Source organism: Aspergillus uvarum (genome assembly GCF_003184745.1).
Source record: "Aspergillus uvarum CBS 121591 unplaced genomic scaffold BO82scaffold_27, whole genome shotgun sequence".
Taxonomy (NCBI): domain Eukaryota; kingdom Fungi; phylum Ascomycota; class Eurotiomycetes; order Eurotiales; family Aspergillaceae; genus Aspergillus; species Aspergillus uvarum.
Genome location: NW_020291324.1, coordinates 389,088 through 411,374, shown reverse-complemented (window position 1 = coordinate 411,374; position 22,287 = coordinate 389,088). Strand labels below are relative to the sequence as shown.

The 22,287-nt window shown below is 34.7% G+C and overlaps 5 protein-coding genes across 5 annotated transcripts; 4 read left to right on the top strand and 1 right to left on the bottom strand.

Annotated features, from left to right (window-relative positions):
• Positions 1-9,816: 9,816 nt before the first annotated feature.
• On the top strand, positions 9,817-11,487 carry BO82DRAFT_310458 (porphobilinogen synthase HEM2). Its single transcript, XM_025632378.1, has 2 exons — positions 9,817-10,146; positions 10,194-11,487. The coding sequence occupies exons 1-2, from the start codon at positions 9,928-9,930 to the stop codon at positions 11,094-11,096; spliced, it is 1,122 nt and encodes a 373-aa protein (XP_025491956.1). The 5' UTR covers positions 9,817-9,927; the 3' UTR covers positions 11,097-11,487.
• A 64-nt stretch (positions 11,488-11,551) lies between these two features.
• Positions 11,552-13,742, bottom strand: BO82DRAFT_283654 (acetyltransferase; the record flags this gene model as incomplete). Its single annotated transcript, XM_025631428.1, has 2 exons — positions 11,552-12,768; positions 12,848-13,742. The coding sequence occupies 2 exons, from the start codon at positions 13,740-13,742 to the stop codon at positions 11,552-11,554; spliced, it is 2,112 nt and encodes a 703-aa protein (XP_025491955.1).
• Positions 13,743-16,679: 2,937 nt separating this feature from the next.
• On the top strand, positions 16,680-20,713 carry BO82DRAFT_79620 (exportin CRM1). Its single transcript, XM_025641558.1, has 9 exons — positions 16,680-16,956; positions 17,008-17,079; positions 17,130-17,842; positions 17,909-18,680; positions 18,730-19,200; positions 19,311-19,540; positions 19,604-19,982; positions 20,038-20,209; positions 20,266-20,713. Exons 1-9 carry the CDS (start codon positions 16,908-16,910, stop codon positions 20,504-20,506), a joined length of 3,099 nt encoding a protein of 1,032 aa, XP_025491954.1. The 5' UTR covers positions 16,680-16,907; the 3' UTR covers positions 20,507-20,713.
• BO82DRAFT_79637 (uncharacterized protein) lies at positions 20,260-21,131 on the top strand. Its single transcript, XM_025641559.1, has one exon. The coding sequence runs from the start codon at positions 20,586-20,588 to the stop codon at positions 21,024-21,026; it is 441 nt and encodes a 146-aa protein (XP_025491953.1). The 5' UTR covers positions 20,260-20,585; the 3' UTR covers positions 21,027-21,131.
• A 384-nt stretch (positions 21,132-21,515) lies between these two features.
• On the top strand, positions 21,516-22,102 carry BO82DRAFT_283545 (PPP1R11/YPI1 family protein; the record flags this gene model as incomplete). The annotated part of the gene is made up of 2 exons (XM_025631423.1): positions 21,516-21,759; positions 21,831-22,102. The coding sequence occupies 2 exons, from the start codon at positions 21,516-21,518 to the stop codon at positions 22,100-22,102; spliced, it is 516 nt and encodes a 171-aa protein (XP_025491952.1).
• Positions 22,103-22,287: the final 185 nt, after the last annotated feature.

The window sequence follows — 22,287 nt, the reverse complement described above, 5'->3', positions numbered from 1 at the left end:
GATATTCTTTACTTTCTTAACTTCTTTTTTTCATTTTAATAAATTAATTAAGCTTATATATATTATATCTACATATTGGGGAACTGTTATAATTAGTAGTATGTTTTTATTTTAATAGTCTAAAGTATTATTTTTATAGATTAAACTATTATATTATCTTTTCCAGATATTTATTTATTATATTTATTAGTATTTTTATATTCCTTTTTCTGCTGGTTACTAAGTTTTACTATATTTTTTTAATTTTTATATATTTTATACTTATTAAATTCTGCTATTTATACCTACTTCTACTGTATGGATTACTTATTTTAGTAAAACTCTTACTTTTTACCCTAATTTATCTAATTTACTTTATATATATTTACTGTTTTTTATTTATATTAAATTTATTTATTTTATTCTACTATTTTATTATTTTTGTATTCATTATATACCTAATAGTTCCTACCAATTCTTTATACTTTTATATTATATATTTTTAATCTTTTATATTATTATTAAAATCTATTGATATAAAAATATTTAAAATATTTATTTAACAGTTTATCTGTTCAGTTGTTTATCCGGTTAGTAGTAATTCCAGATATTAATAAAAATTATATATTAGATAGTCTGATTTTATAAATTTTTACTTTTATTAAATTAATTATATTTAAGTAGTAAGATATTATATTAGACTTACTATATTATTAAGTATTCTAAATCTTTTTTTTAAAAAGTACTATCTATACCCTCTGTTTTAGAATACTAATTAAAATATATTATATAATATTTTTATTAACTTTTTTTAACTGGACCAGTTTTTTTACTATAGACTATTTATTTGTATTTTAGTTGGCTGATTCTAATTATTACTATATACTAAAAGATTTTATTAAGCTAACTAAACTATTAGACTATATCTATTTAAAATTAATTATTATACTTTTATTTTATAAATAAACACCTTCTTCTTATTCTATACCAAGCCCGATTACTTTCAAAAAATAATAATATTAAACTTATTTTATAAATTCTAAGATATTAAAATATTAATATAAGTAAATTCTCTCCTCCTCCTACTATATAAAGATATTATAATCTTATATATATCTTATTTTTAAAAATATTTCCTCTCTTATCTATAATCCCAGATTATTCTAGCTTTTAGTATTTATTAAAATATTTATTACTAGCAAATAAACTGTCTTTTAAATAAAATAATTTTAAAAAACTTAAACCTATATATTCTAAATTTAACAACTTAATATAATATATCTAATATAAAGTATAATATTAAATATAGTCTTACTATTTCTAAACTATTTTTAGCTGTTAGTACCTCTGTTTGTTTGTTTATATATAAATCTTAATATATTAAATCTTTTAATACTATAGCTGGTGGTTAAAATATTAGTACTTTTATTATTAATAGTTTTTTAAAAAATCTTTTTCTTTTTCTGCACCTTCTGATAATAATATAGCTAAAATATATATTATATTCTAAAAATAATAAAATATCTTAATATAATTAAAAACTGTTTTCTAAATAATTATTATTATAGCTGAAATTATTATAATTATACCTTTAAAAAAATACTAAGTTAATAATCTCTAAAATACCTGTACTATATATATTAAAAAGATAAAGCCTAAAAATATTGGTTTTTTTTACTCTAATATAAAAAATAACAACCCTGTTAAATAAATTAGTTATAATATATATTATAAAAATATAAATATTTTTTAATTATATTAGAAATACTGCTAAGTTTTATAAAAAGTTAATAGTTAAAAGTAATCTTTAAATATACTTTTAAAAAACTATATTAATATAGTTTACCTCTGGTATAAGTAACCTAAAAAAAACCTTATATCTAAAGTATTTTTTAAAATTAAATAAATAAAAGTACTCTATAACTATTTTTATTCCAATATTTCTACTGCTATAAATAAATTTAATTATTCTTATGATAAATTCAATAATATCTTAACTAAGCCTATAAATCAATTTATTTAAAATATAATTTTGTTAATTTATACCGCCTGTATAAAGTATTTTTATAATTAATTAATTTACCTATAGAACTGTATTAATCCCTATTCTTATATAAATATTTTTAAACTAACTAAAAATATAACTATTGGTTTGTTTCTATACCTTTTAAATAAGCAACATCCCAAATAGAAAGATTTTATTTAATATATAAATAAAAATAAAAATTATTATAGTAATTTCTTCCAAGACTCCTATAACTAAAATAATTTCTATAATTAAAAATTCCAGTTCTAATTCTAAAAATATTAAGATAATTTTAATAATTTAAAATACTAAAATAATACTAATAATTAAAAATAATATAACAACTGTTTATTTTAGAACAGGTAAAACTATTTATAGTAATAATTAAAGCTGTAGCGGCTATATTATAACTAATAATATCTATATATTTTTATAATTAATAATAAAATTAATAGTTTTAATACAGTATCTAGTTAGACTAGATAAAATATATAAATATAATTAACTATCAGCCCTAAAACCAGAATTAGAATTATAAATTCCAAAACTATTAGAATAACCAGTAATAAAAAAATTATAGTTAGTTTTATTTAAATAATTATTAAAATAACTACTTATATTTAAATAATTATTCTGGTTAAAGCTGCTAAATATATATTACTATAATAAACCCTATATTAGCTAAGAATACTAATAACCTTTTATATAAATATAATTCTTTTTCTAAATTTAATAACTACTAATACTTTTAAAATAAGTATTAAATTCAAGTATACTACAAGTCCTAAGAACCCTATAATTAAGTATATAAAAATAAATATAATAAATTTTATAATACTTTATATAAAAATAATATATATACTGTTAATATTAATACTAATAAATATAAGAATATATTTAGTTAAAATTTTAGTATATGTATATATTTTACCCCCGCTGATAATCTATTTAAAAAACCTATTAACCAAAATAATTAATATACTCTTATTCTCTATTATAATTATAATATATATTTTTTATTGAAAAATTAACTTTATAAATATTTTATTATTTATAATACTATTTTTATATCTATTATACCTACCAGACTGTTTATTAATAATAGTAATAAGTTTATTATTATATTTAACTAATATAAAAAAATTATATACTCCAGTAGGCAAACTGCTTTATATTTAGATATCTATAATAGCAGAAGTTGGTTTAAATATTATAAATAAATATATTTTTATATATTTTAATACTAAATGTTTCTTTATAATTAGTAATACCAAACTTATTTATACTATTTTTAATATTAAGACTTATAAAATATTAATATTTTTATATATTAAAAATATTAGCTTTTATTACAATTTATTTAAATATACTATTTTTAAAATCTATATCCCCAGATCTTAAAACAGTACTTTTTATTATTAGTATGTTTTATTTACTGTTAGAATCTACTTTATTAAAAACTTTTATTCTGGTATTCTGATTAGTACTAATATAATTAGTTGTAAAAATATTATTTTAAATTATAGAATATAAATTAGTATAATCTATTTTTATAAAAACTTTACCTTTTTAATTAAAATATTTATTTATACAGTAAAGCAAGTCGTTATACTACTATATTTAAAATATATATATTAATTAGAATTAAACTTATTTTATTTAATACCAACTATATCTTTTAGCTAAAAGATTATATTAATATATTTTTATATATATATTTAGTAGACGTCTTTTTTTGTTAAAGCTATTAATAATTTATTTAAACTAGTTACTGTTGGTTGCAGAGCTTGTTTTAAAATATTAATAAATAATAAGTATATTACTATATATACTACTGACAAAAGTATTATGAATTTCATATATTTTGATTTAAGTTTTTTCTATTTATTACCCCCAGCTATAAACAGTATATTACTAATTTACTTATTTATTCGGATGTTTTAGCAGATATTCTATTAATTATTTTTATTTTTATATTTATAGATATTTTATCTACTATAAAACCTTCTGATACTATATCTTATTTAGTTAATTCTAAATATTTTTTATTTTTAAAAGTTAATCCTGGTGATTCCAAGCCTTTTATTTTTTGAACAATATAACTATTTTTAAAAGTAGTTATAAAAAAAACTTATAGATTTTACTATATTTTTTAATATTTAGATATATTTTAATATTTTAAACTAATATATTTAAAGACCAGTAGCTTTATATTTTTATAAAAAAATAGCAGTCCTGTATTAGTAAACCACATATCTATTATTTATTTAAAAAAGATTATAATATTATAAATAAAATATTTAGCTTTTTATATAAAGCTAAAAAAATATTATTTATTAAATCCTACATATTAACTGTATACTCTATATTTATTATATAAAAATTAGTTAATAATATTTTTAAAAATTAAGCTGTTATTAATTTATATACTATAAATAAAAAAACTAAAGCATACTTTTATTCTATTTGTATTTAAAATAAAATTCTTTATATATTTAAAAAATATTTTTATATCTCTGTATTTAATATTATTTACTACTTCTATTAATAATTTATTTATTTTTTTACTAAAGTAATCTTGTTGTAGTTATCTTCTGTAGTTAAAAAATATTTTATATTATTATTATAGGATTTATTAATTTTATTCTTTTTATATAATATTAAATAAACTTAATATTAAAGCTGTTTTATAAATTTTATTATATTTATATTAATAACTTTACTGTGGTTTTAAAATATATAATAATTACTATAAATATCTGTCTGCTGTTTTTACTGTATTAAAAAATAACTTTAAAGTTTAAACTATTAAAATATATATATCAGTTTTTTTCTATTATTCTTTTTAGTTAAAGAGTTAGTACTTTAGGTCTTACTACACCTAAAAATAAGATTAAAGCTATTTAAAATTTTAAATTTTTTAAAATCTTATTAGACTTTAAATACTATTTCAGCCTTACTGGTTGGCTTTATTACTATATTAAATATTATATATCTAAAACTACATTTCTTTAAAAATATAAAATACTTTTTTTATATATTTCAACCAACTAAAAGAAGTCCTAAACTATCTAAATATTACTATTAATATTATATAGTAAAAATATTAGTAGCAAATCCTACCTTTAAAAGAATTTATATATATAAAATATTATAATATAATTTTGCTAGTTCTAAGATACTTATTTATTTTACTTAATCTAAATAGTTATATATTAATTTTAATATTTATTATATAAATATAGATATTATAATATATTACTTTGTTACTAACTATAAGTAGAAAAACCTTTTAAAACCTTTTTTAAAAATATCTGTTTATCTGGTTTTATTTTTTAATTATTTATTGACTTATACTAAAAAGAACTACTAACCGACTAAATTAAAAGTCTTATATCTTATTTAGGCTCTTTAAAAGCTTCATTATATAATCTAAATAGCTAACTATTTTATTATTTTTTATACTAATTATTTAAATACTATTTATTATATTATTAAAGCAGATATTTTTAATACTATTATTTTTAAATACTTAAATCTATATTTAGTATATATAAATTAGTATATATAGTAATTTAAAATATATATCTACTACTATTCTAGTATTACTAATACTATAGCAGATACTTTATTTTATTTAGTTTAAAAAAATATTTTTTATACTACTTTAAAAGAGTATAATCTTAAAAATACCCCAGTTAATATTTATATAGCTAAATTCCTCCCTATATTTCTATATATTAATATAGTATTCACTGTATATTTTACTAAGCTTAATAAAGTATCTAAATAATATATTCATAATAGTTATATATTTAATAAATATACTTCTAGAATTGTTACCATTTTTTAAAAAAACTTTAAAACTAATATATCCTATATTTTTAAAAATAGTTTGCTTTTTATATTTAAATATATTATTTATAATACTGTTACCAGTTAAATTACTATTTAAATTATTAATATATTAATATTATTAAAAATAATAAATCTACAATCTTTAAAAAACTATGAATATACCTGCCTTATTTATTTATATCTAAAATTTTCTGTTTAATTTATAACAATTATTACTACTAAGGATTTAATAAATATATTTTAAAACTAAATAATTTTATTTTATATAAAAAATATAAGTTACTCTATTAGTATATTACCTATTATTTTATATATTTTAAAAATAAAATATATTACTATTTACTATATAATACACTCCAACCTATTATTTTAGACAGACTATTTAAAACAATTATTATAGATGTTATTATTAAACTTTTAAATAAGTATAGATATAATAACGCCCTTATTATAGTTGATAAGTTTACTAAATATATTAGTATTTTAAAAAGTTACTCTAAATAAAAAGTAGACTAATAAGATCTTATTCTTATTAACTATATAAAAAATTATAATTAAGATATTCCAGAGTTCTTTATCTTAAACTAAGATACTAAGTTTATATTATTCTTTCAAAAAGGTCTTTTTAGTACTTTTAGTTCTATATAGTCTTACTCTACTAAATTATATTCTTAAACTAATAATTAGTTAGAGTAAATAATCTAAAATATTAAAATAATAATATATTATATATATATATTTACTAAAACTTAACAGTAGTCTACAGTTATTCTATTTATTATTTTAAATATTAATTTAAGTCTAAATATCTTTGTGTAAAATATTTTATAAGCTAATATTTAATATAAATCTTTATTAATTTTAGTATTTAGTTAAAATATTTTTAGTTGTCTTAAGCACTTTTTTAAGAATATTTCTAATATTTCTATATCTTACCGCCCAAATTTTCTTTAAATAATTACAATATCCGTCTATTTAAGTTGTTATTTTATTATTTGAAACTAATATTAAAAGTAAGATCTTCCCATTTTCTCTGCTTTACGACATTAAAATCAAAAGACGTCCTGGTTATTTTTATAAAAAAGTTGTTATTTTTAAAGATACTTAAGCTGTTTAAGACTTCTTCTATTTTAATACAGATAAAGTATTAAAGTTTGCTATAATTTATATAAAAAAAGTCTATAACTTATACTATAAGCCTTTTAAATTAATCCTGGCGACTATATATATTTATATTTTTATAAAAACTATAATATTTGTACTACCTACAATACTAGTATTAAATTTAAATTATTATAGTAATATACTAGTCTATTCTATATTATTACTCCTATTAGTTAATATATATATAGATTTGATCTTTCTAATTTTTAGTATATATACTCTGTTATTTTAATCACTTACTTTAAGCCTGTACTTTTTAGCATAGATCTATTTAATTATTCTAACTTTTATTTTTCAAATATTATAAATAAATATTTCTTTAAATAGTTAGACTGTTGGGAAGTTGCTGCTGTTTTTAATAAGTATATTATTTTATATAGTTAATACTATATCCTAGTTATTTAATATCTGGTATATTAATAAAATGTAGTTCCTAATTTAATAAATAAGTATATAAAAAAATATTATTACTAATAAGTTAGTTTGTAATTATAAGAACTGTATTAATATATCTGATTATAAATATATTACACTACTAAATATTTATATTTAATTAAATATTTTGTTTTTTATTTTTCATTACTTATTTTTTTTTATTTTTTTTACTTATTTTTTTTATTTTTTTTACTTTTATTTATTATATTATATATTTTAGTATTATGTTTTTCAACCATCTGTTTTTTTATCTTCATTAAATTTATAGATATAATTGTTGATATAGATATTATTTTTAAAGCTATAACATTTATAGTATTTTTTATAATATTTATTATTTTTAATAATTCTGCTGTATTTCGGCTGCTGTTTTTTTACCGCCTCCAGATATTCTTTGCTTTTTTAACTTTTCTTTCTCTTTATTCTGACAAATTGATCAAGCTTTCATACATACCATATCCACATATTCAGGAACTGCCATATAATATAAACTTTTTTTAATTTATCTAATTAGGTATTTAAAATATCTTATAAAAAAAATAACAGAGCTAATCTATAAAAGTAGAATTTATTTTTATATAAATAAACTTTTTTTAGACTTTTAATTTTTTTTAAATAATTCTTTTTTTGCTTCTGCGGTAAGTTTTTTTATTATAATCTAATATTATTTTTTTAAATATTTAGTTAGCTGACTTTATTTTTATTATTACTATAGAATTAAAATAATAATATTGTTATGGGACCAAGGCCCTGTTATAGAGCTCGGCTTCAGGCACCAGTTGGCACCTGAGGCCTCGCATACTAAGTACTAAACTAGCACTAGCTTAGCGCACACATAAAAGAATTTCGTACGAACAGATGAAATAGCTCCTCAGCTATTTCTTCTTGTTTAAAGGCACGTTTCGATTAGCACAATCCATCCGTCCCGTAACAAATATCTAGTATATTTTATAAAATTTAGTTTTTTCTAATAAAAAATTATTAGAAACTTTTTAATACAGTAGATATATTAATTAGGTAAGATAAAAGCAGATAAAAGTAATCTTCTAACAATTATAAAACTAATTTTTAAAAATTCCTTATCCTTTTAAGAATTTTAAATGCTTATATATATTTTAGAAAAGAGGGTCAGCTTTATACTAATATAAAAACCTGTATTAAAAGTCTAACAAATTAGTAATAATATTAATATTAAAACAGAAGCTGGCAGCTGCATACTATGGATATTATATAATAATAATATAATTATAAATACTATATTATTTTTTATTTATAAATAAATTAATATATATACTACTTTTTTTAATTTTTATAGTACTGGAGTCAAAGCTTTTTGAATCTATTTATAAATACTTTTTTATAATACTAATTCTAAAAGTATTTTAAATTTCTACAATTTATTTTAATAAATATAGATACTTATAAAGTTTTAAAATAGAAATATAAACTTCTTTTTATATAGAAATTCTTTTTATAGTTAATATATTGTTTTTTATAATTAGATTCAGAAAATTATCTTTAGTTTAGCCTTATATTTTATATTTTAATATTATTTACTAGATTATTTTCCAGGGTACAAATAATAAGTTTATAAAAACTAAAAAAATAAAATAGTATAGTAAATAAATATTTTTTATAGTAGCTAAAATAATAGTATTATATTTTAAAATATTATTACTAATTTATCTAACTCTATAGAACTACTACTGCCTTGGATAGTTCTGCAACCACCTTGTTTAGTTGTTATATGGCTGATGCCTTAGGCCTTCTTTTATATACATTCCTCTGCGATTAATATCGCGAAGGTTGAAAGGGCTTGCAGGGCCCTTACAAATTTAATCTATAAGGAAGCTACTGCTTTTATAAGAGGCTGCAGCCGGTTTGCTTCACCTATTATATAACAGATATTTTAGCTCTACTGTATAGATTTCCCTTTGCAAAGAATGGAAGGGCTGTTTGGGCCCTTACATCTTAATATCTTTTCACTGCCTCCGGGTATTCTGCCGCAGCTATATTACTGTCGCCGAAGCCCTATGCTTTATGTAGGCTGAGGCAACTCACTTTCAGAAGGCCCCTCCGCTCATTCTTATAAATACAACATATTCTATAGATAATTTACCACAAATTCAAGGAATATCTAAAGTATTAGGCTTTTTATTGAGCCATGTTCTCCTATACCCTACAGGGGCTACAGAAAGTCTTGGTATTTCCTACCCCCTCGCACTAATTTTTAACCCCCGGCTGGTGGCACCCTGTCAAAACTGTCCCCAGCGAATCATACTGGTTTGTATGTAATACTACTGACTAAGAAGTCACAAGGGCCTTTAGTGGCCAAACCTCAAAGCACTCCACACAGCATATTGAAACTGAAGTATCTACAATAGTGGATTTCTTTGACTTGCAACATTTCAGATCACAAGTCACATTACAATATCGCAACAGACATCGGAGATTCTCACTCAACCATGTCTTTTTCCAATCTTGTCTCAGATCTCGCCTTTCGAGATGTGCATGACGACCGAAGTTCCCAAATATCCCATGCCCGATCCCAGGCCACTGCTCGCTCCTATACCAGTACAGCCGCCACCAGTGTCAGCATATCTGGTGATATCTCCAGCCAGCTTCACTCAGGTTATAGCCATCCTTTAAGCAGATCATGGCAAGCCGAAAAGCAACTTACCAAGGTCGGTAGTCATGTGGCAGCTTATTGTTATATTCTAACTAGCCACAGGAAATGCTTATGTATCCACTCTTCATTACGGACAATCCGGATGAGGAGACGCCAATTCCGTCACTCCCTAATCAATGCCGTCGAGGATTGAACCGTCTAGTGCCGTTCTTGAGGCCTCTCGTCCACAAAGGATTGCGATCTGTAATCCTTTTTGGGGTTCCATTGCACCCGTCCGCGAAGGATGCTCTAGGGACTGCCGCGGACGATCCGAACGGGCCAGTAGTTCAGGCTATCCGCGTCCTTAGATCGCGTTTCCCCCAGCTTTATATCGTTACTGATGTATGCCTTTGCGAATATACATCTCATGGTCACTGTGGGATTCTTCGTGAAGATGGCACGTTAGATAATGCGCAGTCCGTTGATCGAATCTCCGATGTCGCTCTGGCCTACGCTGCAGCTGGCGCTCACTGCGTTGCTCCATCGGACATGAATGATGGACGAGTACGCGCCATAAAACTCAAGCTGATTGAGGCTGGTATGGCTCATCGGGTCCTCCTCATGTCCTACAGCGCGAAGTTTAGTGGATGCTTGTATGGTCCTTTCCGCGATGCAGCAGGCTCATGCCCCTCTTTCGGTGATCGAAGGTGTTATCAGCTGCCTCCTGGAGGTAGGGGACTTGCTCGGCGAGCGATACAGAGGGATATTAGCGAGGGCGCTGACATCATCATGGTAAAGCCCGCAAGCAGTTACTTGGACATTATTAGAGACGCGAAAGAGCTTGCACAGGACATGCCCATCGCAGCATATCAAGTTAGTGGCGAATATGCCATGATACATGCAGGGGCAAAAGCTGGTGTTTTCGATCTGAAATCTATGGCTTTTGAGAGTACAGAAGGCATTTTGAGAGCCGGTGCAGGAATTGTTGTGAGCTACTTTGTCCCTGAGTTTCTGGATTGGCTATGATAATCCTTTGGGGCCATGTGTGATCGCTGTATAGCATAGACAGGAGATCTGCGATACCTTCCACCTCATTTACTACTCCCTATTTGAGGTGCTTGCTGCCCTGCAGGTTGATTTCCGGAAGCTTAGCTTTGATTCAAGCCTATGCCAATTGGTTCTCTTGATGAAGGAAGCGTTGCACGGGTGTTGATGTTTGCTCAATGTGCACCGAACCGAACCCCAACAGATCATATTAACCAGATAAGCAGGACATGTTGTTTTTTTAGGAGCAGGAACTAATGCACTTAGCTTAAATATAGAGCGGTCTTCAACGTGGGCAAAGCGCGGGTACTCAGTATACTGTGTAGGCTTCATTCCTCTTGACTAGCATGATAGATATTTCAATGAAACTCAGAGCTTACATATTTCAGCAACCTAATTTGATAGTAAAGAACATGTCTCTCCGTCATTTTCATACATCACATATACCCAGGCTTCAGACCCTGAAAGCCATAGGCTACTATGTCAGACTTTACCACCTCGCCTGGAGCGACGTATGCACCGCGGCGAAGACGCACACCAGGATAGATCGTACAGCCAGCGCCAACATAACAATCTTCCTCAATAGCAACGGAGCGCCCTTGATAGCGACTCTGCGAGCCTTTGCGTTCTTGCATATTTGCATGAGCGGTCGAACTGATTATCGTGACTCGAGGACCGATCCACGTGTGCGCTCCAATGGTAATGGGGCAGTCATCCACAAAAAGGCAGTCCTCGGAAATCATAACGTCTTCACCTAAGTGCACATTGTAACCATAATGGCAGTGGAAAGGTGCCTCAACAATGGCACCTTGGCCGATCGTCCCAGAAGAACGGGACGTGGGAGCGCCAGAAGGGGAATTGGATGCCGAGACAGGAGGGACAAAAACTTCTCTGAGCAGGCGCATTTGTTCCTTGGTGCTGAGCCCCGATACTGGGTTGCACGCATTGTTGAACCTCCATAAGGCAGCCTTACAACGGTCCCTTTCTTCTACAAGTTGAACATCGTAGGGCCTGTAAAGCTCGCCGCGCATCATTTTCTCTTTCTCCGTTTCATCCCCGGATACGGTCCGTGCAGACAGCTGATGTTCAATACTCAAAGCCATGCGTGCCTGAGCCTGCGGACTGCTGGTATCTAGATTGTTGCTGTGTGCTGGTCGTTGATCGACCCCACTTTGGAACAGGGAAGCATTTGATTTTGGATGGTTGCCGTGAGAGAGTTCCCTGATTGGCGGTACGATGGCATAATCTGACTTCGAGTGGCCCTCCCGAGATAGCTCATGAATTGAAGGAACATCGCGGTAATCTGACTTCGTTAGATGATCCGGTATATACGCCGGATGGTTGCTTCCTCCCCATGTCCGCTTAGTCCAACCACGACCAGAATTAACGCCTGTTGGACTGGTGCTGAACTGGGAAGCAGAGCGGTCGGCATCCTCAACAACAATCGGCCTCATTTTGCTGGTTTCTATATGTTCCGTCAAGGCTTGGGGCCTTTCATGTAGTTGGTTGATATCATGCATATATTGACTACTTATTTCGTTGTAACCCTCTTTCGACTGCAGAGGTACAGGTGGCTTTGAGGGTGACGGCTTCTGCCATGTGCTCCGAGACGAGTAGCCTTCGCACAAGAATCCTCCCCTGATGCAATTGTTGCCTATGTGGTGTTAGAGGTAAGACCATTGTAGCCAAAATAACCTATCCTACGCTAAAGTGTAATAGTGTATGGGACTTACAAGCAGGGTGCTGCTCGTCGCATTTCTTCTTTCTCCGGCGACAAGTCATGCAGCCGGTTTTGGTTCGATTACTAAAAACACGTTTTCGTTTTGGTGCAACCTGAACAGCAGGGTGTACCCGCTCCTGTGAAATCATGGGCATCGAGGCGGACTGTTCACTCTGCACAGAACTTTCCGGTGGACGATTGCTAGTGCTCCAACCTTTTGGCGACTCATGACCATTTGCCTCTCGCTGAAGCGCTTCTGCCAGTTGGGCGTCCGTAGCATCGAGGTGCTGGGCACGCTGCGCTTGCTTGATCAACTGAGAATCCATCTCATTCCACGCTGTATTTGTTGATGTTGTGCGAATGTCGCCGTTTTCGTCCAGTCGAGAATGAGTAGGCGTCTGTTTGACGTCGGATTCTCCTTGAGACGTTACAACGCCGTTCGGCGGAGACGGCTGACTGCTTGATGCTATGCTGTCGTCTGGGCGTGAATCTGGGCTTCTAGGTACCTTATGAGATATACTGTGTTCTTCTTGCTCTTCTCTGGATTCCGATCTCTTGCGCTTACTTCTGCCGAGATGTTCTGCGGAAGAAAGTGAACGGCATGATCGTTGGTCATCCTGGTCGCATTCGGTATTATCCCGCTCTGCATACCCAGGATTCCTCGTAGACTCATCGTGTCGCGACGGAGCATGGGCACCATTTTTCGGGGTTCGGTCAGAGACGAAATTTTCTAGAGTCGGATTCTCACGCGCAGAGATCCTGCTTGTACCTGTGACGGGAGTGGCTGTGCCACTGCCCAAAGAGTCTTTGCCATTGACTGCTGTGAATCGAGAAGGGCTGTTCTCTGCCTTGGATTCCTTCTCGGTCTCGTGGTCATGCATCACCGACGCGGATGCCACGGTAGTCATGATTCAATTGTTGCCTGAATCAGAGCCGACCAGGCAGTGGAAATATATAAAGTATGAGACGAATAAAGATATGTTGATTCAGGAATCGCCGTCGCCATTCAAACACGATCGTAGCACGAAATGCTAGTCATTGACTTGTCGTAGAACCTACCAGTCACTTACTGAGGGTCATGATCCCTCAGACAGAGCGCAAAAATACCCTCCCAGTCGTGCTAGCGATTAATGCCCCCGGGGTGATTGGATTCTTGGTGTGGTTCAAACCGAACCGCGTGACACTGAAGTCCACTTGGCTAGCGAGACATTCATATATCGCGATCGATACTCGGCTATCGGCAAAGCAAGAGTAGCAAACGTTCCGCGGATGTATGATTGTATGATTGTCAGGGTATTTGCGCTACCGCCTCAGGAGAAGCAGTGCTAATTCCGCATATATATGAAGTACAAAAAACCAAGAGATGATCGAAATTAGATGTCAGATCTGAGTGCAACCGGAGTAGCGTAGGGATGATCAAGAACTGCAGGTGCCAGTCTTTTCGAGGCGCTGTAAGTCGTCGACAATATTTCAGGCTTTGTGGTAGTCTAGGTTGGGATTGAAGAGGCCAGTTGAGGACTATGATTGAACTGCTCTATGTCTCGGTTGTAGAGAGCTGCGCATTGAGTGATATTAAGTAGTATCGATTTGGGGTGTAGTCTGGAGTATGGGAGACGGCAAGAGGAGAGAGGGTGAGGAGGGGAGGGGAGGAGGAACGTCAAATCAGGTGGGAGAGGGGAAGGTCTCTAGTAAGTAGGGCAGTCGATGGATGAAGGTGGAAGTAAGCGACTGTAATAATAAATCAGCGAGTAAGATGTCGAGAGAGTCGCATTAGTATAATTTTCTTTGCCGCCGGATGATGGGGACAGAAAAGTAAGTTAATCCATGCAGGAACCAATAACACAGTTATTGTCGACAGTTGTCGAGTAAGCCGCCGTAGTTGGGGCTAAGAAACAGGAGGTAATGAATGTATGGGAAAGTCTGGGACGGACGGCGGGAGGGGATTAACCAAGGGGGAGGGGAAGAGGATGCATTGGCAGGAGGTAACTCAGGTGTGGTGAGGGGGGGTCACAAAGGGGGTTGAGTAAAAGGTCAAAGGGCTAACACACTCATCAATGACTTCAAGTTTACTGACAATGTTTGATGTAGTTGTAGCAAAGAAGTCTTTAGTTATCTTTACAGTAGTACTCCGTACTGAGTACTGTACGTATGAGAACTATCTTCCGAAGCAAAAGAATGCGGCTGCCAGCTGGCTCAGCCGATGGGAAGCTCGGACAGGGTTGGCGCGCGACCGGCCATGGGCGGCGCGAAGGAGCTGCGGTGGCAACCACTAGCTAACTTACTCAGTACTCCGTACTCCGTACTTAGTATCGACTCGGCAGTGGACAAGTCGACTGTAGTTAGTCCTTTACCAGGAAGCACCTAGGTAGGTCACAAGTCCACGGCAATAACTCAGCTTTCCTGTTCAGGCACGGTCAAAATCCATTATTGGTCTTTTACAAGTTCCCAGTGCAGTAGAGAGTAAGGGTACCAGCATCTTATCATCTCAGAATCATGGCTGCGACTTCCTTTGATGCAATAGCATAGGTTTAGCAACTGGGCGTTCAGGTGACGTGCCACTTTTGGAGGGAACCTATAGTCTAGTTCCTAACTGGCTTTGGATCCTATCGCCTCCCGCGCGAGGGAAGCGCGGTAAGAGGTTGCGTACCCGCTCCGTACCTAGAGGCCGACCGCCTGTGCGCTCCAGTAGGCTAGTTTAGCGTCGAGGTGGTGACGAGACTGGGGTTTTGGCCGATATGGTACTTAGTAGGTAGTACCGTAGTCGTAGTCGCTTACCTTGTAACTTGTAAGCCTATCCATTGCTGGCGTTCTGGGTCCTTCTGTCCCCCCGGGGCCAACCATTGGTGCAGCAGACTATGAAGGCGGTTTGTGCGTGGGTGCTCCTGATCTACTTACAAACCAATTCACACCAATAATACACACTTGGAGCACTGTCACACCTTCGCTTGCCGACAAGATGATCTCTGTATTATAAGGAAGTTATATGCTTGGATTAGTTAACTCAAACCATTATACTCAACCTGGTACCCGTTCTGAAACCAACCCACTATGCTTTTAAGCCTCACTACGATATGTCACTTTACCTGAAAAGCACATATGGTTAAGCTCGTTCAAATGTTATTATCTAGTATATCCTTCAGATATGCCAGAAGACAATCATTGATTTTAGATAGTAGAGTTCAAATGTCGTGTGAGAAACTGCGGGTTATTGAGATTGGTATAGTATTTCTGGTAAGTGTAGAGTTACTCTATCTTACACAGGAGATATTTACGCAGGAAATGATGGCGCGTTACTAGGCGTTGTAGTTTTAAGGGAAGCCGCCAAGCCCAGCGTGCCGCAGGGACATGGCAGCATGAAGATTGCCGCGGCGGCAGTATTCCTGAAGGCGGTGCAGAAGTGTATGGTTAGCTACTTAGCTAATCCAAGATGTGAGCCGCCAACACTCTAAGAAACGCGCTGTTTCTCACCGCCAGACATCTGCTGATTTTAGTCTACCCTCAGACATCATATCCTTATCCCAAAGCCAGAACCCTCAGTTTAAGCTACTACTGCCTCGCGGTTGAGTTACCCCACTTTTTCAGCCCCCCTTGTGAATGGTGCATCTTCGAACTGTAGATTGCTCCAAGCTCTCCTTACCTCCGTCGAACCCCTCCAAGGAAGCCTCTTACCCCGCCAAAGCATTTTGCCCATCTGCTCTATCTTCGGCACTTTCCTAATCCACAGTCTTCACGGGATATTCGAACTCACCCAGTTTCGTTCCTCCTCGAAGGCTGAGGTTAATCAAAAACAGCAACGTCAAACTTTCGAGCGGGATGTCTGTTTCCATACAGGAGTTGGACAACACTGTCCGGGCCTTCTATGAGGGCAAGGGCGACTTGGTGAGTTATCATCCGCCACTTTTCGAACTCGTGAGACCTTAGATTCACTAATCTGCGCCAATTTTACTGCACACAGCAAAAACAAGCCGAGCAGACCCTGACTGATGTAAGTGAACAACTTTCATGGGCATATCCCAAGAGCGGTTTTCTGATTTGTGCTTGATGCTCAGTTTAAACAAAATGAAGACGCCTGGATGCTTGCAGCGAATATCCTCCAAGAATCCTCATATCCACAAACTAAATGTACGATACTGAAAAGTCCATCGAAACTTGCGGGTTACTGACTCTGCTTAGATCTTGCTCTTCAGGTCCTCGATGATGTGATCATGACACGATGGAAGGTTCTGCCGAGAGAGCAGTGCCTAGGTAAAGACCGTGTCATAAAGATGCATAGGGAACTATCTGACTTTTACCAGGCATCCGAAATTTTATCGTCCAGTTCATCCTTGATAACTCCGAAACAGAGGAAAAGCTGAGAAGCCAACGCGTTTTCTTGAACAAGCTTAATCTGGTGCTAGTTTCGATCTTGAAGCAAGAATGGCCGCACAATTGGCCGACATTCATAAACGATATCATTTCATCGTGCCACTCGAGCCTATCGGTTTGCGAAAACAACATGACCATTCTCCGCTTGCTGTCCGAGGAGGTTTTCGATTTTTCTCAGGACCAAATGACTTCCGTGAAAGCGAGGAACCTGAAGACCTCTATGACCCACGAATTCTCCTCCATTTTTCAGCTGTGTTCCCAGGTGTTGGATAACGCGAACCAGACGACTTTGATTAAAGCTACACTGGAGACCCTCCTTCGGTTCTTGAATTGGATTCCGCTCGGATACATTTTCGAAACTTCCATAATCAACACCCTCTTGACCCGCTTTCTGGGTAATGCAGAGTACCGCAATGTAACTCTTAAATGCCTTACAGAGATCGGTGGGCTCCAGATCGGCAACCCTTATAATTACGATGATCAGTTGGTCCGTATGTTCACGGAGACTTTAACGATTGTCTCTACGATCATACCTCTGTCGATGGATTTGAAGTCAACATATTCTAAGAGCAATTCGCGAGATCAGGAGTTCGTTCTCAATCTGGCTCTTTTTCTCTGCAGCTTCTTTAGTGCTCATCTCAGTGTAAGTTCTCACTACACCTGTTGTTTTCCCCACCAGGCGCTGATCTGATATCTCTGCCATGTTAAGCTTGTTGAGACGCTTCCCAATCGTGACTACCTCACTCACGCCCATTTCTACCTGATCCGTATCAGTCAAATCGATGACAGAGAGGTGTTCAAAATCTGCTTGGAGTATTGGACAAAATTGGTGCAAGAGCTTTATGAAGAGATGCAACAGCTTCCGATCACCGACATTAACCCACTGGTGAGCATGGGTGTAAGCGGGCTGTCAAACGGAGGCGCGCCGCATCCCAGCACTCTGGCCAATTACACCCTTCGCAAACACAAATACGAGGAGGTCCTTTCCAGCCTACGCACCGTCATGATTGAGAAAATCGTTCGGCCCGAAGAAGTTTTAATTGTCGAGAACGACGAAGGCGAGATCGTTCGCGAATTTGTCAAGGAGAGCGATACTATCCAGCTCTACAAGACAATTCGCGAATGCCTGGTTTATCTCACTCATCTGGACGTTGTCGACACAGAAAATATCATGATTGAGAAGCTGGCTAAGCAGGTTGATGGGTCCGAGTGGTCTTGGAACAATTGTAATACTCTCTGCTGGGCAATCGGTTCAATCTCCGGAGCGATGAACGAAGAGACTGAAAAGAGATTTTTGGTCAATGTCATCAAGGATCTACTTGGCCTGACCGAGATGAAGCGCGGAAAGGACAACAAAGCCGTCGTCGCTAGTAACATCATGTATATTGTGGGACAGTACCCCAGATTCCTGAAGGCGCACTGGAAGTTTTTGAAGACGGTGGTTAACAAGTTGTTCGAATTCATGCATGAAACACACGAAGGCAAGTTTGTCTACTCACAGCATGAGGCGTTTCTCCTAACAGCGTGCAGGTGTCCAGGATATGGCTTGCGACACTTTCATCAAGATTGCTAACAAATGTCGACGACACTTCGTTGCGCTCCAGCCAGGCGAGAACGAACCTTTTATCGAGGAGATAGTCCGCAATATGAGGAAAATCACCTGCGACCTCTCACCACAGCAGGTCCATACTTTCTACGAGGCTTGCGGTTATATGATCTCCGCTCAGGGCCAGAAAAGCTTACAAGACCGATTGATTGAGAATCTCATGTCATTGCCCAACATTGCTTGGGATTCTATCATTGGACAGGCCACTCAAAATCCCAAAATCCTGGAGGATGGTGATACAATCAAGATCGTTGGCAATATCATGAAAACAAATGTGGCTGCGTGCTCTTCGATCGGAACATACTTCTATTCCCAGCTCGGACGAATTTATCATGATATGTTGAACATGTACCGGGCGTCCAGTCAACTCATCAACAGTGCTGTTGCGCAAGATGGTAATAACATACCCTATTCATCTGTCCTTTCAGCTTTCCCGTCTTTATTGCCCAGTATCATCTTTGCCTTGTTTATCTTTGTGGAGCATACCTCTGACGTACTTTTATAGGTGAAATTGCAACCAAGACACCCAAAGTCAGAGGACTCAGAACAATCAAGAAAGAGATCTTGAAGCTCATAGACACTTACGTGCAAAAAGCCGACGACTTAGAGATGGTGAACGCTAGCATGGTACCGCCTTTGCTTGAGGCTGTTCTTGTGGATTACAATCATAATGTTCCAGATGCCCGTGAGGCAGAAGTTCTTAGCGTCATGACTACAATTATTCACAAGCTACACGTGAGTCCTAAATATCCACTACCACAGATGCTTATGTATACTAGGAGCTAACGATACCGACAGAACCTCATGGAGGATAAGGTTCCTATGATAATGGAGAGTGTCTTCGAATGCACTCTGGAAATGATCAACAAGGATTACCATGAATACCCAGACCATCGTGTGCAGTTCTTCAAACTGCTACAAGCAATCAATCTATATTGCTTTCCGGCCCTACTCAAGCTACAGCCTCCGCAGTTCAAGATTGTCATCGATTCCTGCATGTGGGCAAGTAAGCATGTCAACCGCGAAGTCGAAAACACCGGCCTTACAATGTGCCTCGAACTCATAAACAACATGGCGGAAACGGATGTTCAGACGTCGAATGCATTCTTCCAACGGTTCTTCATCCAGATCCTTGGGGATGTGTTCTTTGTTCTCAGTGATAGTAATCACAAGGCTGGTACGCATGCTTTATTCCGCCCATCTCGAGACCATACTCATCCTCTCTACCTCAGGTTTCAAGTCTCAGGCTATGCTCTTGTCGCGCATGTTCTACTTCATAGAGTCCGGCAAAGTGCAGCAGCCTATCTACTCTCCTGGCCAAGTGCCCATGGGGACAACCAACAAAGATTTCTTGCAGAGGTATTTGGCGGAAACCCTACACAGTGCATTTAAGAACCTTCAAGAGTATGTACTTCTCGGTTACCTTTGTCCCAGAATCTTCGTACTGACTACGGAATCAGAATCCCGGCCAAACAATTCGTCGCTGGATTATTTACTTACAACGATGATTTCAACAAGTTCAAGACACATCTCCGAGACTTCTTGATTTCTCTGAAAGAAAATCCGGGTGACAATGCCGAACTATATGCAGATGAAAGGGAACAGGAAGCGCGAGACGCCAAGGCCGCCGAACGGGACCGTGCATTGAAAGTTGGAGGGTTGTTGAAGCCGTCTGAAATGGACCAGGACGAAGAGATCTGACTGGAAAAAGAACTGCGCGCCGAGGTCTCTGTGTCCTCGAAGGCTGGGAGAGACTCAGAATCACGCGGTGACATGTTTGATGGCTGGTCGTATTATGGTTTCTGATTTCGACCAAAAGCCCAAGGCTCATACCCAACCAAGACTAATTCGCTTGTGGGCAAAGTCATCTTCCCACGAACTCCTACTTCCTCTTCTTCATGCTCTACGGCGAATGACTTCTAATCCATCTCATCTCGAGGCTCCCTTGGTGTGGTTGACATTAGCAATTTATCAGTTCTTGTACACATTTGTTCCGTTCAAGCGGGAGCCCAGACGAATATTATTTCTTGTTAGTGGCTCAAAAGAGGGAGATTCTTTCCGTGGGTGTATTTCTATTCCCATAGAGGTGCCTTGTCTTCATGGATATTATAGTACTATGATGTGTCTGCAGAGAGAGAATGCAACAAGAGTCGCAAGTTTGTCATCTCTCCCAGCAATCTGGTCTGAGATTTGTATTGCAAGGAGGATGCATCCGAGTTAAACTTGGTAAAATAGTGTTGACCACAACCAATTCGGCATGGCACGTGAGGCATGACTAAATATTGAATCAAGGTAGCAGGCAGGCAGGCAAGTTGGCAGCCCGCTGACAATTGCATGTAAAATTACCTAATTTTATTACATCTTAATATATGGTTAAGTTGATTTAAAGAGACTGGAAGTTTAATACTGTATATTACAATATAATATAAGATTAGTACTCCGTAGGATAACTATGGAAAGGTATTAACTAGTTTTATGAACTATAAGGTAGTGCTTACTCATCGGTGGGGATTAACTGTACGCACTCCGTACGGAGTAGTCAATTTGCACCCAGGGCGGGGAGAGCGGCCTCTTCCCGAGGACGGAAGGATTGTGTTAGATTGATAAATGACTATAGCCCGTTGCGCTTAACTAGTCTTCCATATCTCAACTTTGATGACATACTTACCCATCACCTATACCTACCACCGAGAGTTCCCAACTTGCCAGGATGCCTCAAATTCATCAAACAGGTCCAACTTCAACCAGTGGCTCCAGAACCGAGTCATTAGCGGAGTCCAATGAGGAGGGCCCTTCAACGACCCGTCTATCAGCAACTCTGAGACTACGTGCAGAAAGTGCAGAAGACCGATCCATGCCCGATGAGCATAGTGATATTCGAAGTCCAGCTCGGCATATACAGTGGAGAGATGACGTTATCGACAACGAGGGAATGGGGAAAAAAAGCTCCAAAGGTGAGAAAGCACGCGTCCACTCTGGGAGCCAAGCCAATACCTTCCACGACACATCGCTCATCTGTCTCAAGTCTGCTGCATATACCATAAAGCTCGGCCTGTCGGTGAAAGTAGCTCAGAATCAGAATCGTCTGATTCCAGTGAGTCCGATTCCGATTCCGATTACAGCGCTGATGATCAGACTCACTGTAACGGCGCGCGGCGGTCTCGTCATCACATGAGCTGTGACAACAAAAGCCCTAGACATACATCGGAACGGCCATCGAATACCGGAAAGACAAGACGAAGAAAACCTAGCCCCAATGCCTACGAGAAGATGCCTAAGACAACAAGGGGTCGTTGAGCATTTTTTCTCGAACCACTAGGTGTCTTGCTTGCAGCAAAGAATAGATTATTGGGGAGAACGCAGAGCTCGCCCTTATCAAACCTACACATTTGTGTTTGAATTGTTGCATCAAGCTTTACTCAAGCATAGTAACTCAACCAATCCAGGTACATCTGTGAAGATTGAATTCACTTCCATGAACC

Bases quoted from the DNA above. Each gene is read 5' to 3' on its own strand.
- BO82DRAFT_310458 (XM_025632378.1), top strand. From the start codon at position 9,928: ATGTCTTTTTCCAATCTTGTCTCAGATCTCGCCTTTCGAGATGTGCAT. The intron at 10,147-10,193 runs GTCGGTAGTCAT...AACTAGCCACAG, and splicing joins CCGAAAAGCAACTTACCAAG to GAAATGCTTATGTATCCACT.
- BO82DRAFT_79620 (XM_025641558.1), top strand. From the start codon at position 16,908: ATGCTTGCAGCGAATATCCTCCAAGAATCCTCATATCCACAAACTAAA. The intron at 19,541-19,603 runs GTGAGTCCTAAA...CGATACCGACAG, and splicing joins CAATTATTCACAAGCTACAC to AACCTCATGGAGGATAAGGT. The intron at 19,983-20,037 runs GTACGCATGCTT...TCTCTACCTCAG, and splicing joins TGATAGTAATCACAAGGCTG to GTTTCAAGTCTCAGGCTATG.
- BO82DRAFT_79637 (XM_025641559.1), top strand. From the start codon at position 20,586: ATGGCTGGTCGTATTATGGTTTCTGATTTCGACCAAAAGCCCAAGGCT.